Source organism: Caretta caretta, chromosome 4 (assembly GCF_965140235.1).
Source record: "Caretta caretta isolate rCarCar2 chromosome 4, rCarCar1.hap1, whole genome shotgun sequence".
Classification (NCBI taxonomy): domain Eukaryota; kingdom Metazoa; phylum Chordata; order Testudines; family Cheloniidae; genus Caretta; species Caretta caretta.
In genome coordinates this window covers 101,066,951-101,087,679 of record NC_134209.1, presented here as the reverse complement: position 1 = coordinate 101,087,679, position 20,729 = coordinate 101,066,951, and the positions used below count along the sequence as shown (strand labels likewise).

The following is a 20,729-nucleotide window of genomic DNA, read 5'->3' as shown; positions in this document are numbered from 1 at the left end:
CCTATCAACATTTGTTGTTACAGGTTGTTGTGATATCTTATGAACTTACACTCACTTTTTATCGTTGAGGGTAAATTACGGTAAATTTGAAGGCTCAATTATCACAACAGGGCTACTCTAAGCAGGATGGGTGTATAGATGATCCATTGAGATTGTTATGCTGGGTGAGGTTCTCCAGCGAACAGGGAGCTCTGATGATGTCCTCCCCACCCCTGGCACACCACCTACAGCAGGTGAGGGGCGGGATGGGAGTGCCACAGAGATGTGCTTATGCATCAGATGAGAAGTCCCTTACATGGAGGCAATCATCAGCTAACCACGTAGGGCAGCTTTAAGGCCTCTCTACGCTGATGCAGCAGTAAAAATGAGACAAAATGGGGCTGAAGAGCATGGGACTTGAATTCTAAAATTTGAATCCCATCTGGGATGTTTATTCCCTCCCCACCCCATGATTAGTCACCATCTTTCTGCCTCAGTTTCTCTAGCTCTACTGTAGGGATAACACACAGACAACTGCACATGGCACTGTGATAATTAAGGTCTGTAAAGTGCACTTCAAATACTTTTGTATGTGCCACTGTTTTACATTCAGGTGTTTGTTTTCAAACTGAATTTAAAATCTGGAGGAGAAAGGGTTGTTGTTTATTTTATTCCTCCCCCGATGCTATTACTTGTCCTAAACTGAGAACAGCAAATTTAGCAGGTTTTCTGTAAACTTTGTATCAATATATTATTAATGTTTATTTAAATGTGCCTAATGCCTCTGGCTGCCTCACACAATACAACAAATGAAATACAGCAGTTTTAGAAATAAGAATGACCGCATAATTACCAGAGTGAACACACAAAAAAAGAGGGGGAATCTATTAGTGTGACACCACTCTTGAAGAAACAGTAATTCACAATACCAAGTGCTCTCTTTCATCTTGGAACAAGCTCGAAGCTAAAAGCTTCCTGTGGTGCCTCCAGTGCATTTTGTCTTATCTGTGCCTGCCTCTTAGGCCAGGTCTGCTCCTAAAACATAGGTTGACTTAGCTACACTATTTCATGGCCTGAGCAGAGGTGAAAGTGAGCCAGTACTATGGCGTACCGGTAAGAAGTGGCCGCCACTACTTTAATGTCGCTCCCCCACCCCCATTGGCCGCTTTGCCAGTAGGCACCCTACTGGCAGAGCTGCTGATGAAGGGGCGGGAGAGGAGGGCAAAAGGGGCAGCTGCCCCAGGGCCCAGCGATTTAAAAGGGCCCGGGGCTCCCAGCCGCCACCACTACCACAGCCCCGCCCCTTCCACCCAAGGCCCCGCCCCTTCCACCCAAGGCCCCACCCCTTCTGGGGGCCCGGAGCCAGGCCACCGTACCGGTAAGTCTTTTATGTTACTTTCACCCCTGTCCCTGAGCGACATACTTACGTCGACTTAACCCCCACTCTAGATGCAGGAAGGTTGGCAGAAGAATTCTTCCATCGACCTAGCTACCGCCTCCCGGAGAGGTGGATTAGCTACATCGGAAAACCCCTTCCATCAACGTACGTGTAGCGCAGACATACCCTTAGACCATACACTCCTTGTGGCATGGATTATATGTACAGGCCCTGGTCAGCGCTAAGCACCTGATCAGCATTTAACTGTAGGTGACACAAATACTGATGCCTATAGTTAAGGTTTCCCAACATTTTCCATTATAAGGTTGTGTTTGGGAAAGTTATAAACAGCTGTAAACTTCAAGCGTTTGGGCTGAAATTTTCCATGCTAAATGTCTGCCTCAGATTGAATATTTTTGCAAAATTTAAGCCAAGATGATTCAGCCATGTCTCAGAATGAAGCTAGGGGAACATATGTTGTTTTAATGCATAAAATATGCATAAAATTATTACATCCGTTTTGTGGAGAAGCTCTAGTAGGCTCCGTGCAATGGAACAAGAATACCTACAATTCTGTTGTATGGTGCATCCTCTAGCCCAGGGCTTCAGGAGCTGAGCATGACTTTGTTGCCAGGAACAGAGCAGGGAGACTCTCTACTGTGCTCTCAATGCTCCTCCTGCTGGCACACAGGCAGCAAAGAATAAAAAGAGGAAGCAGCCAGATTGAAATGAAGAGGGGTTAAGAGGAATGGGATTTGGAGCTGTTTGGAGGCGGGGGAGAGTACTAGAATGAGGGGCTGAAGCGGGATGCAGTCTGGGACTGGGACAGGGACAGGCTGGTGGGGTGTGAGGGAAAGAGTCTGTAACCACTACCGCACATTCCCCTCAGAACCTGGAATAGAACCCATAGTCCCAACGTCTCTCTGCTGTCAGACCCACTGGCAAAATGTGTGTCTCATCTCCCTTTAGTGATTGGCCCACATAGAGGATGAAAACTTATACCTGCTATTAATTACTCTGTTAGCTCAAGAGCCAAGCTCTCTGTGGATCTAAAGGTTCTAACCCTGCTGATGAATCATGTGGAGTAAATATGGGTCTACATTATGGAAATTCTGTTTTTTTCCAGTTTGCTTTTAAAAAAAAGATCTAAGAAATTACATACAAAAACTCTATTAAAATAAAGTTAAGGTTGCAAAGTCAAACACTCAAAAGTTGGGAAATGCTAGAATTAAGGTTACCCATGCGGTCTCATTCGGCTCCCTTGCATGTATGTATTATGATGCAGTCTTTAATTACAGGATCACATACTGTCCTAGGCATCTCTAGCTGGGCACTTAATATTAGTGGACAATTTTGACATTAATACTACTGTGAAGAGCACCACTGAAAAGCCCTTGAGGAAATGAATAATTCTGCCTTCAGAGAAGGGTTTGAATAGTGTGCAGTAAATAAGGCTTAGGGCCACACATTGAAAAATGAGGATAAAACAAAATATTGAAAAGCTGCCCATTAAGTGAGCTCCACCCATCCTGTGCGCTGAAAGAGGCAGGGTCCTGTGGAAAAATAGTATGTGACCATGTAATTGAAGACTGTATTATAATACATATGCAGACAAGGGGGCCAAATAAAGTGTGCACGAGCAACCTGAATTTTGTCCTAACTTTGCATGCTTGACTTTAAAGCCTTAACGTTCTTTTAATTTTTTTGGTATGTAATAAATAATATAGGCCCATTCACCCTCTCCTCATGGTAAAACCCATAGGAATTGATAGTGAAAAGAAAATCTCTGCAAAGATCCCTTTGCTAAGGTCCCACCACATCATCTGGTTGGGGAGAGATTCTCCCTAACCACAGAAAAGACTGGGGGGCATGGAGGCTCAGTAGAAGAGGCTATACTATACACCCTCAGGCTGTTTTTTTTTTTATTAACTTCAGCAGGTCTTTGAGGGTGGTGGGATGATTTACATTACATTACCACTCAACCCCACACTGCCCACTTTTACTGCCTCAGTGCACACGCAGAATCACATAGAGAGCGACCACAGGCTCTGAGAGGAGGGTAGGGGGACAGCACTGCAGAGGTAGCTTAGAGAACCAAGGGCTCCAGAGGTGGAGGGTCCCTCCAGCCGTAGGTCTCAGAGGCACATGCTCAGCTAAGGCGTTTGCCTTCTTTTAAAAACTCTTTCAGGCTAGTTTCTCTCTCATCTCTGAGAGATATCAAAGTGCCTACAGAAACACCCCTGTGGCACCCCTTTGTGACCTTTCAGTTCGTCAAAAGGGAGCTTTCTATTCAAGCAGGCCTCCAACCCCATTAGCTTTACCTGTTTTCATTCTGCCATCTCTGCTGATGACTCCTCCGGGTTCAACGCTTATCACGTAGATAGGCAAATCCCATTCCATGTGAGATGCTCCACCTGCCACAGTCATTCCCAGTGACTCTGTGTGATCCTTCCGGACAGACACCACCTTCTCATGACAGGTGACAGCATGAAGGGTGTTCTGTGGAGGCCAAATATCAAGGATAAATGCAGTGTACACATACAGCTTTCTGATAGCTTCATCACTTGCAGTAATCAAACTGGAATTAATATGCAGTTGTACGATGACTACTCAGAGGATCTCAAAGCATTTTACAACCCCTGAGCCTCACAACACTTGTGTGGACAGTAAATATGCCTATCCTACTGCTTGGGATTCTGCAGGGTCACAGCTATGACCAAAGCACTCCAAACTGGGATGAGTAAGTCAATCACTAAATCCATATTTGGGATTCAGTACTGCTCCCATTAAAGTCAGTGATGGTTTTGTCATTTACCTTAATGAGAGCAGAATCAGGGCACCTGGACACAAATAAAGTGGCCTGAGTTTTCAGTTAGAAAGCAACCAGAGATTATACACTAGTAAAAAGTTTGGGTGTTCAGCACCTCTGAAAATCAGGCCACTTATTTAGGTGCCTAGATTTAGATTCAGATGCTTAACTTTAGGCATCCAAATTTGAAAACTTTGTCATACATATTTAACAAAGAAGAAACAATATATGGACTATAAGGAACAAACCTATAGGAGATGGACTATATGACATAATAATTCTTTTCCATCTCTGGCTCTATGAAAATCTCCAGGAGAAACTGGCTAGAAGGATGTGTATTCAACTAGGGAGAATAACAAGGACTTTTATAGAATAAGTGCCAAGGGTCTCTGGGGTGATTCATTTATTGCTGATTTTAAAAGGTTGCTTCTGTGTGATGGCCATATCCAAACTATGAGGAGATTCATCTTTTTTCTCCCAATAGGAAAAGCTAGCCCCTTTGTTAGTCAAGAGTGCTCAGTTTGTTTATACTTTGTGAATAAGGGTCAGACAAATCAACACACACCATCAGATACTGAAGAATCAAAAGGTAACTTAGGTTCTAAAACGTAATACTGGCAGGGAGAGCCTTTCTAATATTCAGATCCAGTTCTCTCCTCAGCTTGTGACCTGAATGTGTGAGTGTTTTTTTCCAAAGCACCCCAATCCCTACCAAATAATTTATAAAATGGATGGGGATTTTTCTCCAAAAAATCTGGATTTAAACTTTACTGAATAACTTTAATTTCCCTAAATAATTCATCTGCTATGTTCCTGCAATTACTTTCTGAATATTCCAGCCTCTAGAGCAGAACTAGGGTGACCAGATGTCCCGATTTTATAGGGACAGTCCCAATTTTTGGCTCTCTCTCTCTCTTATATAGGCTCCTATCACCCCAACCCCATCCCAATTTTTCACACCTGCTGTCTGGTCACCCTAAGAAGAACTGGCACACTACTTTCAAGTTTCAATACAGAAATATAATACATGTGCTGCAGGGCTAACTATTCTTTATGACACGTTAAAAAAGATCTCATCATTCAGGAGTGTGACATCACATCTGTGATATGCAAAAAGATGGATCAGTCTCATTCAGGGCTGTAATAATCCCATCCCTGAAATCTCAGATTCAACCACGAAATCCTATTTCAAGTTCTGAGTCAATGGCATAGAGAGAAGAACAATCAAATGTCTGGCTCTTCTGGCAATGGCTAGAGTAAACTTCAAGGAAAGACAGAAGTGGGAAAGTAGGAAAAGGGAACAATTGCACTGGGAAATCTGCTGATGAATGATTAGTGGGCTTGAGTATGTATATGTTTATAGCATTTTATTTTTAAAGACATATTTAGAATGATGAGACTATAATTCCATCTCAAGAGTTCTGCGATTAAACAAACAAGCTGCATTTATCAGCTGCCCATCTAGCAAAGGACTTCTAGACACTTCAGAAAATAAGCAGAATATATCAAAACGCTGACATTCCATAACACTTCAGATAATAAAGTCACTAAACTCCATCTAAATGGGTTCCTTCTTATGTCGTAGGGATAGGAATTGCAAAGGTAGCACTGTTATGGATGCTGCATACCACGTAACCCCTGGCCTGAGATGGAACACAGAGAGTCAGAACCCCTGTAAGACGACTTGATAATGTGGTTCGAGAGCAACTGAACACTTCCAAAGGCTCTACAGCACAGCTGTGTGAAATCATCCACATTTTCCCCACAAGGATTTTCACAAAAAATGTTCATTGTTCTATTTCGGGTAGTTTCATTCCTGCAAAATATTGTCTTATTTTTTCAAAATTAATATTTTACATGAATGTGTAAAATTGTTATAACTCCACCTTTGCTCAAAAATAAACCCAATTTTGCTTTGCTTTACCCATGTACATGCAAAAAATTGCCCCTTTCACTTTGAGAATGGGTTGATTTAACTGAGATTATCCCTTTTTGGGGGTAGGGGAGGAGAGGAATGCTAATTTTCCAAAAAAGGGCAGGGTTTTGATTTTGCAACAACGTCTCAAAATGATACGCTCTGGATTCAGGGCATGCTTGTTAGCTATTCTGCGTCCACTCTGTCTCAGATATCAAGAGAGTGACTGAGAAACAGAGGCTGTCTCTGCCATATTTCTGAGGAACCAGCACAGACACGGTCTGCATTTCAGAGGTATGTTGAGAAACAAATTGGCGTAGGTTACTTCTCAATGGAAAATGACGGAAGAGCTGCTTTACTGCGCGTGCACACACATGTGCGCGCAATCCAACAGTCAGCTTCCCTTTAAAACATAGGGGGCTGCAAGGAATCTTCAAAGTGCTCAGAGAGAAGCACTGTGAATTCTCAAAGGAGGGGAAGAGGGTGATCAAAGGGAAGTTAAAGCCTTCTTAACAGACACAGGGAGCGCTCTCTTGGAGGTATTGCTGCTAATGAGTTACCCAGTTAAAAGGCAATGTTTATTAATGAATGCATTTCAATACATTCTCTTCTAAACAACTACCCTTCTCCATCATTGTGAAATGACCTTGGAGGCCATGACGGGGAAAACACACAGCTTGTCCCCTTTTCTTAAGTTTACTGTAAAATAAATATTTACAGCAAATTATCACAACCTCAAAATCATGACGCGTGGCTCACAGGCAACGGACACAGCTGTAGCTGCTTGGAAAATATATATTACCTGCAGGCTAACCCACTCACACAGCTACAGAACGTTATGTGCGTGAGCAGCAAGAGCAATGGCTCCGTCTTTAAGGACTGGACAACTTGTTATAAACAATAGGAGTAGAAGAAATAGTTACAATTAAAACCAGTGCTATTTTAGTGTCTCATACTGCAACTGCATTGAAGTCAATGGCAAAACTCCCAATGACTTCAAAGGAGCAGAATCTGGCTCTATTTATATATTACAAATCCTGTTTAACAGATCCCTCTGTAGTACAGGAGTGTTTCTGACATCTTTTCTATTCAAGATCAGGCAGCATCAGCAGCAACTCGGGCTTTACATTGCCTTGCTCCTCAGACATGGGAGGATCTCTTACTAAGAACCCTGTCCATGACCAATCATACACCACACCGTATGCAAAATACACTCCCAATACGCACCAAAGAGGATGTATTCAATACAGATTGTGTTGCTACTTCATCACTGCTCTGCTGCCTGTCCTTCTGTTTACCACTGGCATCTGCTTAAAAGAAAGCTTCTTTTCTGCTCTTTCCAGATGGAGGCAGGATGTCATGAGGGCAGTGACTTGGCCAAAAGGGATTCCTGAGTCATTATACAATAACAAATAATACTGGAGTCTGCAGTTTATTCTTGGCACTGAATACATTGGAGACTTGAAGGCAAAACCCAGCACACATTTACATCCGTGCTATATAGTTAACCAGGACAAAACTGGCTCTCTCAGAGAGTTAAAAGAGGGATCAGTGATGTTAACAAAAATCCACCTCTCCCAAGGATGAATTATCCACCCCATAAACTTCACATTAATAACACCAGGTTACATTAATTAGCAATTTCTCTATTAGCCACATTTAATTTAACAATCCCCACTGACAAAGCCAGGTGTAAGATTCACCAAGCCACACATCCAAAGGAAATTGCTTTGACTTGAAAGCATGGCCAAGAAGATGTCCATTAGATCTAAGCAAGAGCACATACCGCATTACAAGATTCTGGGCTGGCACGCTTAATCCCTGCATTAAGGTCTGATTTTAAAAAATATTTAAGCCCACATGGCCTGCAAAGCCTAATTTTAAAGAGAGTGAAGTATGAAAGAATATCATGAAAAAAATACAGGGTATATACTGAGAAATATCTGGTAAATACTGAGACAAATCCAGACCAATACTCACATGTTCCTGACAAAAGGCAAACAACACTACCACAGCGAGTTAAAGACAGTGCACCACAGCAAAACTCTGTGGGGCCTGCACATAATCAGTCCCGCTGGCTGTATGAGCTCCTCTGGAGTTCTTCAGACTATTGAATCATAGGTGCCACATTGGAAAAGCAAAGACTAGATTCTAGCTAACCAGCAGGAGTGCACCACAGCACCAGTGTTGTGGGGAAAAGGGGAACAGAACCACCTCCCTCCTTGTGCACCCTTTCAGAAAGAATAAGGCTGTTTGTATACCCTCAGCTAAATGGTGCCAGGGGCATGTGTATGACTGAGGGTATGTCTACATGGTGGGTGATGTGCACTACCAGGGTATGATTTCTAAAGAACACTAACATACTGCGCAATAATTGGTCCAGGTAGACCCTGCTGTTGCACCCTAGATTCACAGATTTCAGGACCAGAGGGGAACATTGTGATCGTCTAGTCTGACCTCCTGTATTGCACACGCCACAGACCTTCCCCAAAGTAATTCCTAGAACAGATCTACTAGAAAAATATCCAATCTTGATTTAAAAATTCTCAGTGATGGAGAATCCACCACGACCCTTGGTACATTGTTCCTTGGTCAGTTACACTCACTGTCAAAAATCAGAGGAGACTTGAAGGCCTAAAGGCTCAGGATCTCCTTTTGCGGGGGCATGGAGGATGTGTGAAAGGGAAAGGCAGCTATGCAGCCTGCTCTCTCCAATCTTGATTTAACCACCCCAGAGCTCATCTGTCTTGGGGTGAAAAGGCCACAGAGGGGAGGAGTCAGGGATTAGGGGCTCCAGATAGCATGTTCCCCTTTCTACACAGCCAAAAAAGACATTTGTCAAGAGAGGGAGATTTGTTTCTGAGAAAAATCTCCATCTTCGCTGTGCCCTCCACTGGAGGGGTCACAGACTGCTGCCACTGGCCAGAAGCAGCACAGCCACTAAGCCAGCTGTGCTGTCACTGATGGGCCAGGAGATCCAGAGAGGCACAGACGCACACTCCAGCCACCTGTTGGGGGATTCTTGCAGTGGATCAGGAATTCCCTTATCTCCATATCCTATGCAACAAAATAAGGCCCCACCAGCTCCACGTAGGGTGCTGCAATGCCAACACAACTCCCTAAATCTCACAAGTCAATGCAGTTCCCCAAATCAACTTATAATTAATCAAGAATTCCTTTCCTGCACCTCTTTATACAGGAAGAGAAGAAAGGGGCCCAAAGTTGGGTATGGAATAGAATTAATGTACTGAATTCCCCTGTACCATACCCACAGACTAGTAACACAAATATATTAGATATAGCAGACGCTCAGGCAGTCACTGGAAATCATGTGATAGTGTCATGAGTTAATTGCTATCCCACTCAGAGATCTCCCTAAGAATCATGAAAGCATTATTTCATTGGGAAGTAACGACTTGCAGATGCAGCATCAGCTAGGATTGTCTTGTGACAGGATGGCAGCAGCCTAGTGTCGTCTCTGCTGTTCTGGACAGCAGACGTGGGTCTGTTCTTACAGCATGAGGGAGGAGTTATGTCTGTGAACGGCATGCGAGGGTACAGGTAAGATGGAATATGCTGCAGGAAATACCATTTCGTAAGGGGCTGAATGAACATAATTGATAAAAGGAGGAAAACAACAAAGGGATGTTTATAAACATTTTTAAAATATGGGCCCATCCTTTTCTCCCCGCTGGCAGCTGCGTTCGGGAGCTGACAGCTGGCAGTGCAGTCTAAGAGGCATGTGGTCCTTTAAGGTCACAGTTGCCTGCTTCTCAGTCAGGACTGATTTTAAATGAGCCCTGCTGCTTTTTAAAGCCCCTAGTGACACGGTCCTGTCTATATTCAGAACTCTCTCTTTGCTGGATAGCCGTGCTGTGGCACCAATCTCCTTTTAGGGATTCCACCCTTCTGTTGTGTATGTAGCTAGGACTCTGCTTTCTGTGTACTGGCTTCCAGGTGAAGGATACGCTGAATGACGCACACACTGCTGTCAGCTTTGTGGAAACTGTATGCTTGTTCTTTGTCATTTTCCTTAATCTAATAATACCTAGTCCTTACATAGGGCTTTTCTTCCATAGATCTCAAAGCACTTTACAAAGGAGGTCAGTAGCAGTATCATCATCCCCGTTTTCATAGATTCCTAGATTCTAAAGCCAGAAGAGACCATTGTGATCATCTCCTCTGACCTCCTGTACAGCACAGACCATAGAACTTCCCCAAAATCATTCCTAGGGCAGATCTTTTAGAAAACCATCCAATCTTGATTTTAAAATTGTCTGTGATAGAGACTCCACCATGACCCTTGGTAAATTGTTCCAATGGTTAAGTACACACACTGTTAAACATTTACACCTTATTTCCAGTCTGACTTTGTCTAGCTTCATCTTCCAGCCATTGGATGGTGTTGTACCTTTATCTGCTAGACTGAAGAGCCCATTATTAAATATTTGTTCCCTACATACATCCTTATAGACTGTGATCAAGTCACCCCTTAATCTTCTCTTTGTTAAGATAAATAGATTAAGCTCTTTAGTCTAACACTATAAAGGCAAAATTTCTAATAGTTTATTCATTTTTGTGGCTCTTCTCTGAACTCTCTCCAATCAACATCCTTCTGGAATTGTGGGCACCAGAACTGGACACAGGATTCCAGCAGTGGTTGCACCAGTACCAATTATAGAGGTAAAATTACCTCTCTACTCCTACTCGAGATTCCCCTTCTGATGCACCCCAGGATCACATTAGCTCTTTTGGCCACAGTGTTGCATTGGCAGCTCATGTTCAGCTGATTATCCATCATGATGCCTCAATCTTTTTCAGCCATTGCTTTCCATGATAGAGTCCCCCATCCTGTAAGTATGCCTTACATTCTTTGTTTCCAGATGTATATATTTTTATTTTACTGTATTAAAATGCATATTGTTTGCCAGCACACAATTTACTAAAAAGTGAATGATCGAGTAACAGTCACAGTAATCAACACCCAGATGTGGGAATATGACACCCAGTCTATGCAAGCTTCTTGCCTTCATGCTTTGCTCCAGATGGAGTAAGTGCAGATAAGCCTCTTATTTTTGTTAGAATGCATTGCATTTTGCTGGCTCAGGTTGGGAGGCAGGTTTGTGTACAATATAGTATGTGTGTATAAAATTTTGGTCTCATTATTATCCTTCAGCTTCCTCTCTCCCAATCCTTCCAAACTGAGTCAAGACAGAAGCACTTCCTATTGTATAAATAAAGATGATTTCTGTTCTTACATTTATACCGCAGAATAAGATGTGCTTCTCCTGCTGATAGGGTCTGGAGACAACAAAACCTTCTGTTTCTCACAGAAAGAACAGTAAATATAAGATAGATCCAGGCCTCACCTTGTTAGGATAGTTTCCTTCCGATGGGCAAGGCTGAGGACTGCCGTTGTAATTCCACTCAGCCTCCTGCAAGATGTCAGGGGTCTGCTGTCTGGTCTGCCGTGACACAATAAAGTGAACCCGCTTCTCACTGGCCTACATGACGAGACACAGATGTAAATCCGTCTGTTATGCAGCTACAAAGCCAATCTTTTCAGCACTAGAAATTCACAAAGTCCAGGTCTTAGTTAAGCTTGCTGTTATTTTCATTTTCTTTTGAGATGATATTTTGGGTTGCAGATTTTGGTTAATTGAAGGGCAATTCTTTTCTTTGCCTCTACCCTTATTATCAGCTTGCTACAGGAGGAAATAATAATGTAAGTTCAGCTCAGTACAACACAGACTGCAAAACTGAAGTTAATCCTCTAAAAACCTATTTTCATGCATTCAAAATTTCCCCTGAATTAACAATCCTCTCGCTTGATAGTGCTGCTCAGTTCTTGCTTTTAGACATTTATTCTATTCACTTGTGTACATTAGCACAGCTAACTAGTGTCTCATGGTTACATCACATGTGTAAAATTAGGTCTACTACTGTTTGATGGAACAGTGAAAGCAATGCTGCTTATCTCCGAATGATGGAAATGCTCACACTGAGGGGGGCTAGTGGCAGAATTTTGCACGCTGCTAACACGATAAATGTAGTTTTACTTAGAGAAGGGGCCATGCTACTATTCTGAACAATATAATCTTAACAGACTAGTGTAACGGGAAGGAGGCAGCATGGATCAAACACAGGACTGGGAGCCAGGTACTCCAAAATTCAAATCCCGACACTACTACTTGCTCAGGTAGACCTCAGAAAGTCATGAAACTTTTTAGTCTGTCTACTTTTTCCAACTGCAAATGGAGATCACAAAGACTGTGTCCCACAGATGTGGTGTGAGGATTCACTGATTTGTACATCACTTTGAAGTTGCAAGATGCTACACTAGTTTAATTATTATAACTGTAAAGTCTCAGTGCAGTTGGATCAGTACTCGAGAGGCCAGTCCTACCTCCAGGAGTAGACAGCCAAATTCTGCTCTCAGTTAGACTGACTCCCTGAAGTCAACAGTGTTGTACTGGTAGAACTGAGAATAGAATTTAGTTGAGTAAATCCAATACGTGGTACTTTCCTAACATAAAAACAAACCAATACAAGAAAGAAAAATGTATGGTTAGCTTCAGTGGTTTAGAGATGTGCTGCTATATGGGAATATTCAAAGTTAATTTTCAGATACATAATATCTTGCTTTTCAGGCTGAAGTGGCTGGAAAGGTTGCAGATACAAAAAGCTCAGTTGGCAGTACTTCATTTTTGCCAGGTCTTGCCACAGCTCAGCCCCAGCACCTCTGGGCTTGGCAGTTCATAGTCCCGGCACTTCTGGGCTTGCTGCATCAGTTATGAATGTAAAAACTTGCTTGAGCCCTGGCACCTCTTTCATTACAATTTAAGCACTGGTTCTTGGGGACAAGGAGAGCCGCTAATGGCCTCCCGAGGGAGACTTGTTCTCTTGGGTTCAGGCTATTACTGTAATGTAGAGCCTCCCTGAAAGAGTTTAAAGGGGATAAAACATCACAGAGCTTCAGAAGCCTAAGGTGTTGGTCTAGGTTGGAACAGGCTCCAAGGAGAGAGAAGTGTGGAAAGGCATTTAAAAGAAGATGTAAACGAAACCTGGAATTCAACCCTACTCTCTCGAAAAGTCAACTCTCTCAATGACTTCAATGGCAGCTAGATTAGGTCCCTGAGTTTTATATTCTACAGTTAAACTTTTCCTCACTAGAGTCTGGTTCAAAGTTCTTTGCTGTGATTTCAAAAAATGTTTTGATGGGTTTTAAACTAATAATGAAAATAACCAATATTTGCAGTCTGAATTCCTCATACTGGGCTAGTTACTACTTCCAATGACATCAAAACAAGTTAGAAACATGCATTTCCCTATAAGCTATGGTATATTAACACCTTGAATCTGAATCCACATGATACCTGAGACTGGAATCTTGTGTGTTGGTAGAAAAAAAACACAGTAATCCCTAATCTGTGAAGATGTTTAAAACCTAGAAGCACAACACAAGACTAAATGACCCAATGGTGTAAAACCCCTTAACATGCTATTCTACTGTAAAAGAAACATTTTACAACTTCAGTTTAAAACTGTTCTCTCCCCACGTGGCTTGTCTCAAAATTGATTATTTACAAGGTAGCTCTAAATTTGATTAATTCCTTGTAGAATGACTAGCAAAAGTTCAACAAGAGCATCTGTAGCAAATGTCCCATTTGTCTCTAGGTCAGTCTAGTTGGGTCATTTCTCATAAATTCAGAGAATATTACGAAGTTATCAAAACACATCAGCTTCCAAGTCTACATTCTTCCATGTAAAAACCCAGTAAAATTTTTGCTGATTAGTATATTAATTGTTGTTTCAACTGGTCTCTCTCTGCTCTGCTAGTTGTTTTGCCCCAATTCCTCCATAGCTATTCATGACCAGAAAAGAAATAAAGATACATACACTTGCTTTTAGCTTTGTTTCAGTACTGAACACAAACTGTAGCTTAAAGAGCCTACCAGAGTCAGATCCTCTGCTAAGACCAAAATGCACACGCAAAAAAGGGTCAGTGTGTCTTAAAACTCTGTTTTACACTAGCCTCATTCTGGAACTGCTCTGTGCAGACTATTCCCCTACACTGTGCTACGGGAGCTGGAGGGCTCCTCTAATTACACTGCTCTGCAATGGTCACCATTATTATTGTTATATGGCATCACCCGGATACCTCAGTTGAGATGGGGCTACACTGGGGCACTGGGCCAACCCACAGTAAGGGACATCCTCATCCCAAAGAGTTTACAGGCTAAACAGACAATGGCCAAAAACTCCATGGGCTGTTCTGTGCTTCTCAGAGGATTCTGTCTTTTCCTCTTTCCTGTCAGCTACATTAGCAGCAGGGAGAGTAAGTGGTACCCACACTTTAGCTTTGGTTCTGGGCCACTGCCAGATCCCTTCCAGTTCAGTGAAACTGGCTTTACAGCCAAATTATATGTTGGGTCAGTGCAGAATAGACACCCTGCACTGGAGGAACTAGCCCAAAAATCTTGACAAAAAGGTAACATAAGAACATAAGAATGGCCATACTGGGTCAGACCAAAGGTCCATCCAGCCCAGTATCCTGTCTGCTGACCGCGGCCAATGCCAGGTGACCCAGCGGGAGTGAACCTAACAGGTAATGATCAAGTGATCTCTCTCCTGCCATCCAGCTCCTCCCTCTGACAAACAGAAGCTAGGGACACCATTCCTTACCCATCCTGGCTAATAGCCATTAATGGACTTAATCTCCATGAATTTATCCAGTTCTCTTTTAAACCCTGTTATAGTCCTAGCCTTCACAAACTCCTCAGGCAAGGAGTGCCACAGGTTGACTGTGTGAAGAAGAACTTCCTTTTATTTGTTTTAAACCTGCTGCCCATTAATTTCATTTGGTGGCCCCTAGTTCTTATAATATGGGAACAAGTAAATAACTTTTCCTTATTCACTTTCTCCACACCACTCATGATTTCATATACCTCTATCATATCCCCCCTTAGTCTCTTCTTTTCCAAGATGAAAAGTCCTAGCCTCTTTAATCTCTCCTCATATGGACCTGTTCCAAACCCCTAATCATTTTAGTTGCCCTTCTCTGAACCTTTTCAAATGCCAGTATATCTTTTTTGAGATGAGGAGACCACATCTGTATGCAATATTCAGGATGCGGGCATACCATGGATTTATATAAGGGCAATGAGATATTCTCCATCTTATTATCTATCCCTTTTTTAATGATTCCTAACATCCTGTTTGCTTTTTTGACTGATGCTGCACACTGCGTGAACGTCTTCAGAGGACTATCCACGATGGCTCCAAGATCTCTTTCCTGATTAGTTGTAGCTAACTTAGCCCCCATTATATTGTATGTATAGTTGGGGTTATTTTTTCCAATGTGCATTACTTTACATTTATCCACATTACTTTTCATTTGCCATTTTGTTGCCCAATCACTTAGTTTTGTGAGATCTTTTTGAAGTTCTTCACAGTCTGCTTTGGTCTTAACTATCTTAAGCAGTTTAGTATCGTCTGCAAACTTTGCCACCTCACTGTTTACCGCTTTCTCCAGATCATTTATGAATAACTGAATAGGATTGGTCCTTGGACTGATCCTTGGGGAACGCCACTAGTTACCCCTCTCCATTTTGAAAATTTACCATTTATTCCTACCTTTTGTTCCCTATCTTTTAACCAGTTCTCAATCCATGAAAGGATCTTCCCTCTTATCCCATGACAACTTAATTTACGTAAGAGCCTTTGGTGAGGGACCTTGTCAAAGGCTTTCTGGAAATCTAAGTACACTATGTCCAATGGATCCCCCTTGTCTACATGTTTGTTGACCCAGTCAAAGAACTCTAATAGATTAGTAAGACATGATTTCCCTTTACAGAAACCTTGTTGACTTTTGCCCAACAATTTATGTTCTTCTATGTATCTGACAATTTTATTCTTAACTATTGTTTCAACTAATTTGCCCGGTACTGACATTAGACTTACCAGTCTGTAATTGCCAGGATCACCTCTAGAGCCCTTTTTAAATATTGGCGTTACATTAGCTATCCAGTCATTGGTACAGAAGCTGATTTAAAGGACAGGTTACAAACCATAGTTAATAGTTCCGCAATTTCACATTTGAGTTCTTTCAGAACTCTTGGGTGAATGCCATCTGGTCCCAGTGACTTGTTACTGTTAAGTTTATCAATTATTTCCAAAACCTCCTCTAATGACACTTCAATCTGTGACAATTCCTCAGATTTGTCACCTACAAAAGATGGCTCAGGTTTGGGAATCTCCCTAATATCCTCAGCCTTCAGTGAAGACTGAAGAAAAGAATTCATTTAGCTTCTCTTCAATGAATTTATCGTCTTTAAGTGCTCCTTTTGTATCTCGATCGTGCAGGGGCCCCACTGGTTGTTTAGCAGGCTTCCTGCTTCTGATGTACTTAAAAACATTTTGTTATTACCTTTTGAGTTTTTGGCTAGCTGTTCAGACTCCTTTTTGGCTTTTCTTATTACATGTTTACTCTTAATTTGGCAGTGTTTATGCTCCTTTCTATTTACCTCACTAGGATTTGACTTCTGCTTTTTAAAGATGCCTTTTTATCTCTACTGCTTCTTTTACATGGTTGTTAAGCCACGGTGGCTCTTTTTTAGTTCTTTTACTGTGTTTTTTAATTTGGGGTATACATTTAAGTTGAGCCTCTATTACGGTGTCTTTGAAAAGTGTCCACGCAGCTTGCAGGGATTTCACTCTAGCCACTGTACCTTTTAATTTCTGTTTAACTAACCTCCTCATTTTTGTATAGTTCCCCGTTTTGCTTATAATTTAGGTCTAAAGGAGAATAATCCACCAGATCACCTCTATGGGTAAAGTTCATTTCTCCATAACGAAGTGGTGAGCTCTATTGTACTCATTTAAAAAATTCTTCTTGCTTTGGTTAGACACTCATTCCTTCATATCAGAAAAATTGTATTATATGGCAATATCTAGTGTGAAAAAATACACAGAGGAAGAGAAAGGAGATAAACAATGTGTTGTTGTTCCTATGTTTCCTGAACCGGCACTGACATCTATACAGGCTGAGGCCTGATTTTCTACTCCCTTGCACAATTTGTTCTCATTTGAACCTGTGCAAAGTGGGTCTAGAATGTTACCATCCAGATTTGGTAGCTCTTTACCCTTAATTTGCACTCCCTTTGCACAGGTGTAAATGACTGCACAAGCCCGAGAAACTGTGGAGAATTAGCTCCTGGGGGTGTGGCTGAGGAGAACATTTAGCCACTGGATAAGGATTTGCCTTTTAAGTGAATAGCCTATCAAGTGAGACGTTGGTATGGAAACAAGTGATTGGATGGCAGATGCAAAAATCAACAAGATTTCACTGTTTTTCATCTGAGGATTTGGGGAGCATAATTCCATGACTTTGCTGCATCATTCTGGGGTCCCTGCTTATAATTTAGGTCTAAAGTGTGATATCTGACCCATCCTCACCATAGGTGATGGGGCAAATGTCCAAAATCCAAATTTTGTGATTAATGCACATCCCTAATTACCACCTTTACATTTTCTTCATTTCAGCTTTTGTGACTGAGTTTATAACAGCCAGACACCTAATCTACTGATTAACAAGTACTTAATATGTGCTAATATCTAATTGCTAGGGCTGATGAGTCAGACCTCTCTCATCTGTACATCATTTAGGAGCCAAATCTAATCATGCTCTACAGAAACATGATTTTCTCTCAGCTTTATTCAGTGCAATAAGTCAGGAAAGTGAAGCTATAGGACAAGATAATAAAAGGATAATCATCACCACCACCTAAGACATATAGTTCTTTACAAATGTTAATTTACGGTTATTTATATTTTAAAACTGATCCCATATTTTGAACTTCCTGTACTATTATTTTTTGGTTCCTTGTCTAACAAGAGCGTCCCTGCATTTGGGTCTTGGCTGGTGGAGTGTTGTTGAGAAAGAAGAGGGGGAAGTACTGTGCTGTGTAAAAAGCAGATGCAAAACATTTGTGGCCTCTATATAATCGTTCTCCTCTGAAATAATGTGGAAACAAGCAAGGAGATTTATGAAAAACATGACAAAAAGGACACACAGGCTGGGAATTCTGTGCTAGGCAAATGTGATTCATGGAGCTCACATTGGTGCAATGTGATCCTGGCCTGTTTGGAAACATGAGTCAAAGTCTTTGATGGGCGTGTTGTTTAAATCCCCAGAGGCTGGTGTGCGTTTCAAGTATTTATATAAATAACATCCATTCTGTAGAACTAGTAAGAGCTTTAGTCGTGTTTTTAAACATGTGTGTGAATGGTCTCATTTTTTCCATCTCTTCCAAAACGGAGTGTGTGTTTTCTACATGTGAAGCATTGTTGCTTTGTTTTTTAAGCCTAAGGAAATGTTCCAGGAATATGAATTTTCATGAGGGTTTCATTTCATACGTTGCTCTCCCAAGAGAGCATCCGCCTTTCTATTAGTAATCTACACAAGGAAAACCAGAACACCACTCAGTCAGGATTCCAGCAACTAACATTATGCAAAATGGTGTACAGTCTTGCTCCCCAGCCAGAACGTACTCTACTTGGATTAGGCTGACATGGGAATATACCCATTGAAACACAGCTGAGTAAATGAACATTTTCCAACTCTGCTACAGACTTTCAATACACTGGAGCCCATGAATCTATGCTAAAAACAAGCCTGTTACAAACAGTACACTGAGCTGAAGTCTCTTCTCGCTCAAGCCCATGTTACTTCACTGAAGTCAGTAGGCTTATGCAAAGGACAGAGGGGAGAATCTGGCCTGATCTGTTGTCTTTGCATTTCTACATGTGAAATGCTTCCATACACATGTATGCTGCACCCCACCAAACCAGACAAGCAGAATAAGCACAATGACTCTGTTATAAATGCAAGGTTTAGCAGTAAATGACTCTTGGTTGTTTTGCCGGTAGCACTTGGCCATTTTAAAGAGAAAAAATTAAAGATTAGGTCTTAAAAAAAGACTCATCCAAATGGCTGTGTGTGTGGGTGGAGGATGTGGAAAGAAATCAGGTTTGTAGTGGGGAGCAGAGTTTAGTGTTCTGTGGGCAATTTAAGTGTATTTAGTTTTGTAATTTTGGTAGGGATGCCTAGTACCTTGGATAGATGCCCCTTTTAATTTTTTGTATATATGTAAACAATAGACCTAATCTATACAAATCTTCCCCCAAGTGCCTGGCTCTCCAATTGCAGGGTGTAGGTGTGGCCCACCTCTGGTACAGAATCATAGAAGATTAGGGTTGGAAGAGACCTCAGGAGGTCATCTAGTCCAACCCCCTGCTCAAAGCAGGACCAACCCTAATTAAATCTTCCCAGCCACTGTTACTGTAAATGGTATCCATAGAAACCACTTAGATTGGAAGATGATACATACGTTACCAATGCTTTCTCTTCTTGGCACAGAGCAGGGTAATAGAACTCCTAATATCCTTTGACAAAGGGTATACATTCTAATGCTTCCATCACCCCTTACCGTGATGCCTGTCCCAAGTGTGGTAGTACTGAGCACATCAGCAAGTCTGGCATCCAACAAGTTAAAAATTCTATTGCTGACAGGCAGAATACACAAGAGATTAAATCTAGTTTAAAATCATAACTAGGTCTCTTGAATACTCTTGTACATATAGAAGATGTCCGCTATTTTTATGGAGTTCTTGGCCAGTATGGGTAAAGTTCTATTCTCATTTTCACCCATGTACCCTCCTTGAAGGCAATGGGGTTGCACAAGTTTAAGTGACAGCAGAATCTGACCCGTGGCATCCACCCTGCCACTTGATATGACTCATAGTGTGGCATAGCATTGGATGAGGGAATTATGGTTTTTTTCAGTCTATTTAAAGGAGTTCAGAAACTGAGGTCAAGTCATCATGACAAACCTGTATCAGCTGGGCTGCATTTTCCGGACTGCCGTACCGAAGATCATGGCCATTAATAGCTAACACCCGGTCATTTTCTTGAAGCTGTCCATCACGGGCAGCTACACCTTGTTCCAGCAAGTTGAAAATAAATACCCCGGGTTCATCTGCCTTGCGGACCAGCTTTATTCCCAGCTGCTCATCTGGGCTGCCTCGGTTTAGAACCACATGAAAACTGTCATCCCTGTTGTAGCGAGCATCAAGAGAAAGTCCGTTGCTTCGGTATCGGTACCTCTGCTCTCTGAGCACAGTGAGTCGGAGCACCTGACAAGGCTGCTTCAAAACTGACAGGGCATAGTTGTGAGGGACATTGATGATGTCCATGCCGTTCACCTGGAAGAGAGAACCATTAATCAGCAATGTGAAGAAGCATCTAATCTGAACTGGCACTGCAGACAGCTGATCTGTTTACACAGATGTGTCCATGTTCACTGACGTGCAGTATTTGAAATGGTGTCACACAAGAGGCCAAGTTTTTATTATATAATATCCTCCCCCCAAGGACAGGACGCAGCGTACAGACACTTACTGTCTTTTTCCTCTCTCACTGATTGTCTCCAGACATAACTGTTATTTTTCAGTTTATTATTGCCCCTCTTCAGGCCCCAATCTCCTTTTGTGTATCTTCATTTTATTCCACTAGTTTCTGATTTCAAACCCAGCTACCTTTCCTCCCACTCCCACTCCTTTTCTGCAGTGTCCTTGTTCATTATCTT

The 20,729-nt window shown here is 41.9% G+C and overlaps 1 protein-coding gene across 10 annotated transcripts in view; it reads right to left on the bottom strand.

Moving 5' to 3' along the window:
- Positions 1-20,729, bottom strand: part of LNX1 (ligand of numb-protein X 1) — a 374,186-nt gene that overhangs the window by 10,862 nt on the left and 342,595 nt on the right. For all 10 annotated transcript variants that reach the window (XM_075127920.1, XM_075127919.1, XM_075127918.1 and 7 more), the window contains 3 exons: positions 19,975-20,346; positions 11,451-11,585; positions 3,679-3,856 (listed from right to left, as the gene is read on the bottom strand). In XM_075127920.1, the coding sequence (XP_074984021.1) occupies positions 3,679-3,856; positions 11,451-11,585; positions 19,975-20,346 (685 nt within the window). The remainder of the gene's footprint in view (positions 1-3,678; positions 3,857-11,450; positions 11,586-19,974; positions 20,347-20,729) is intronic.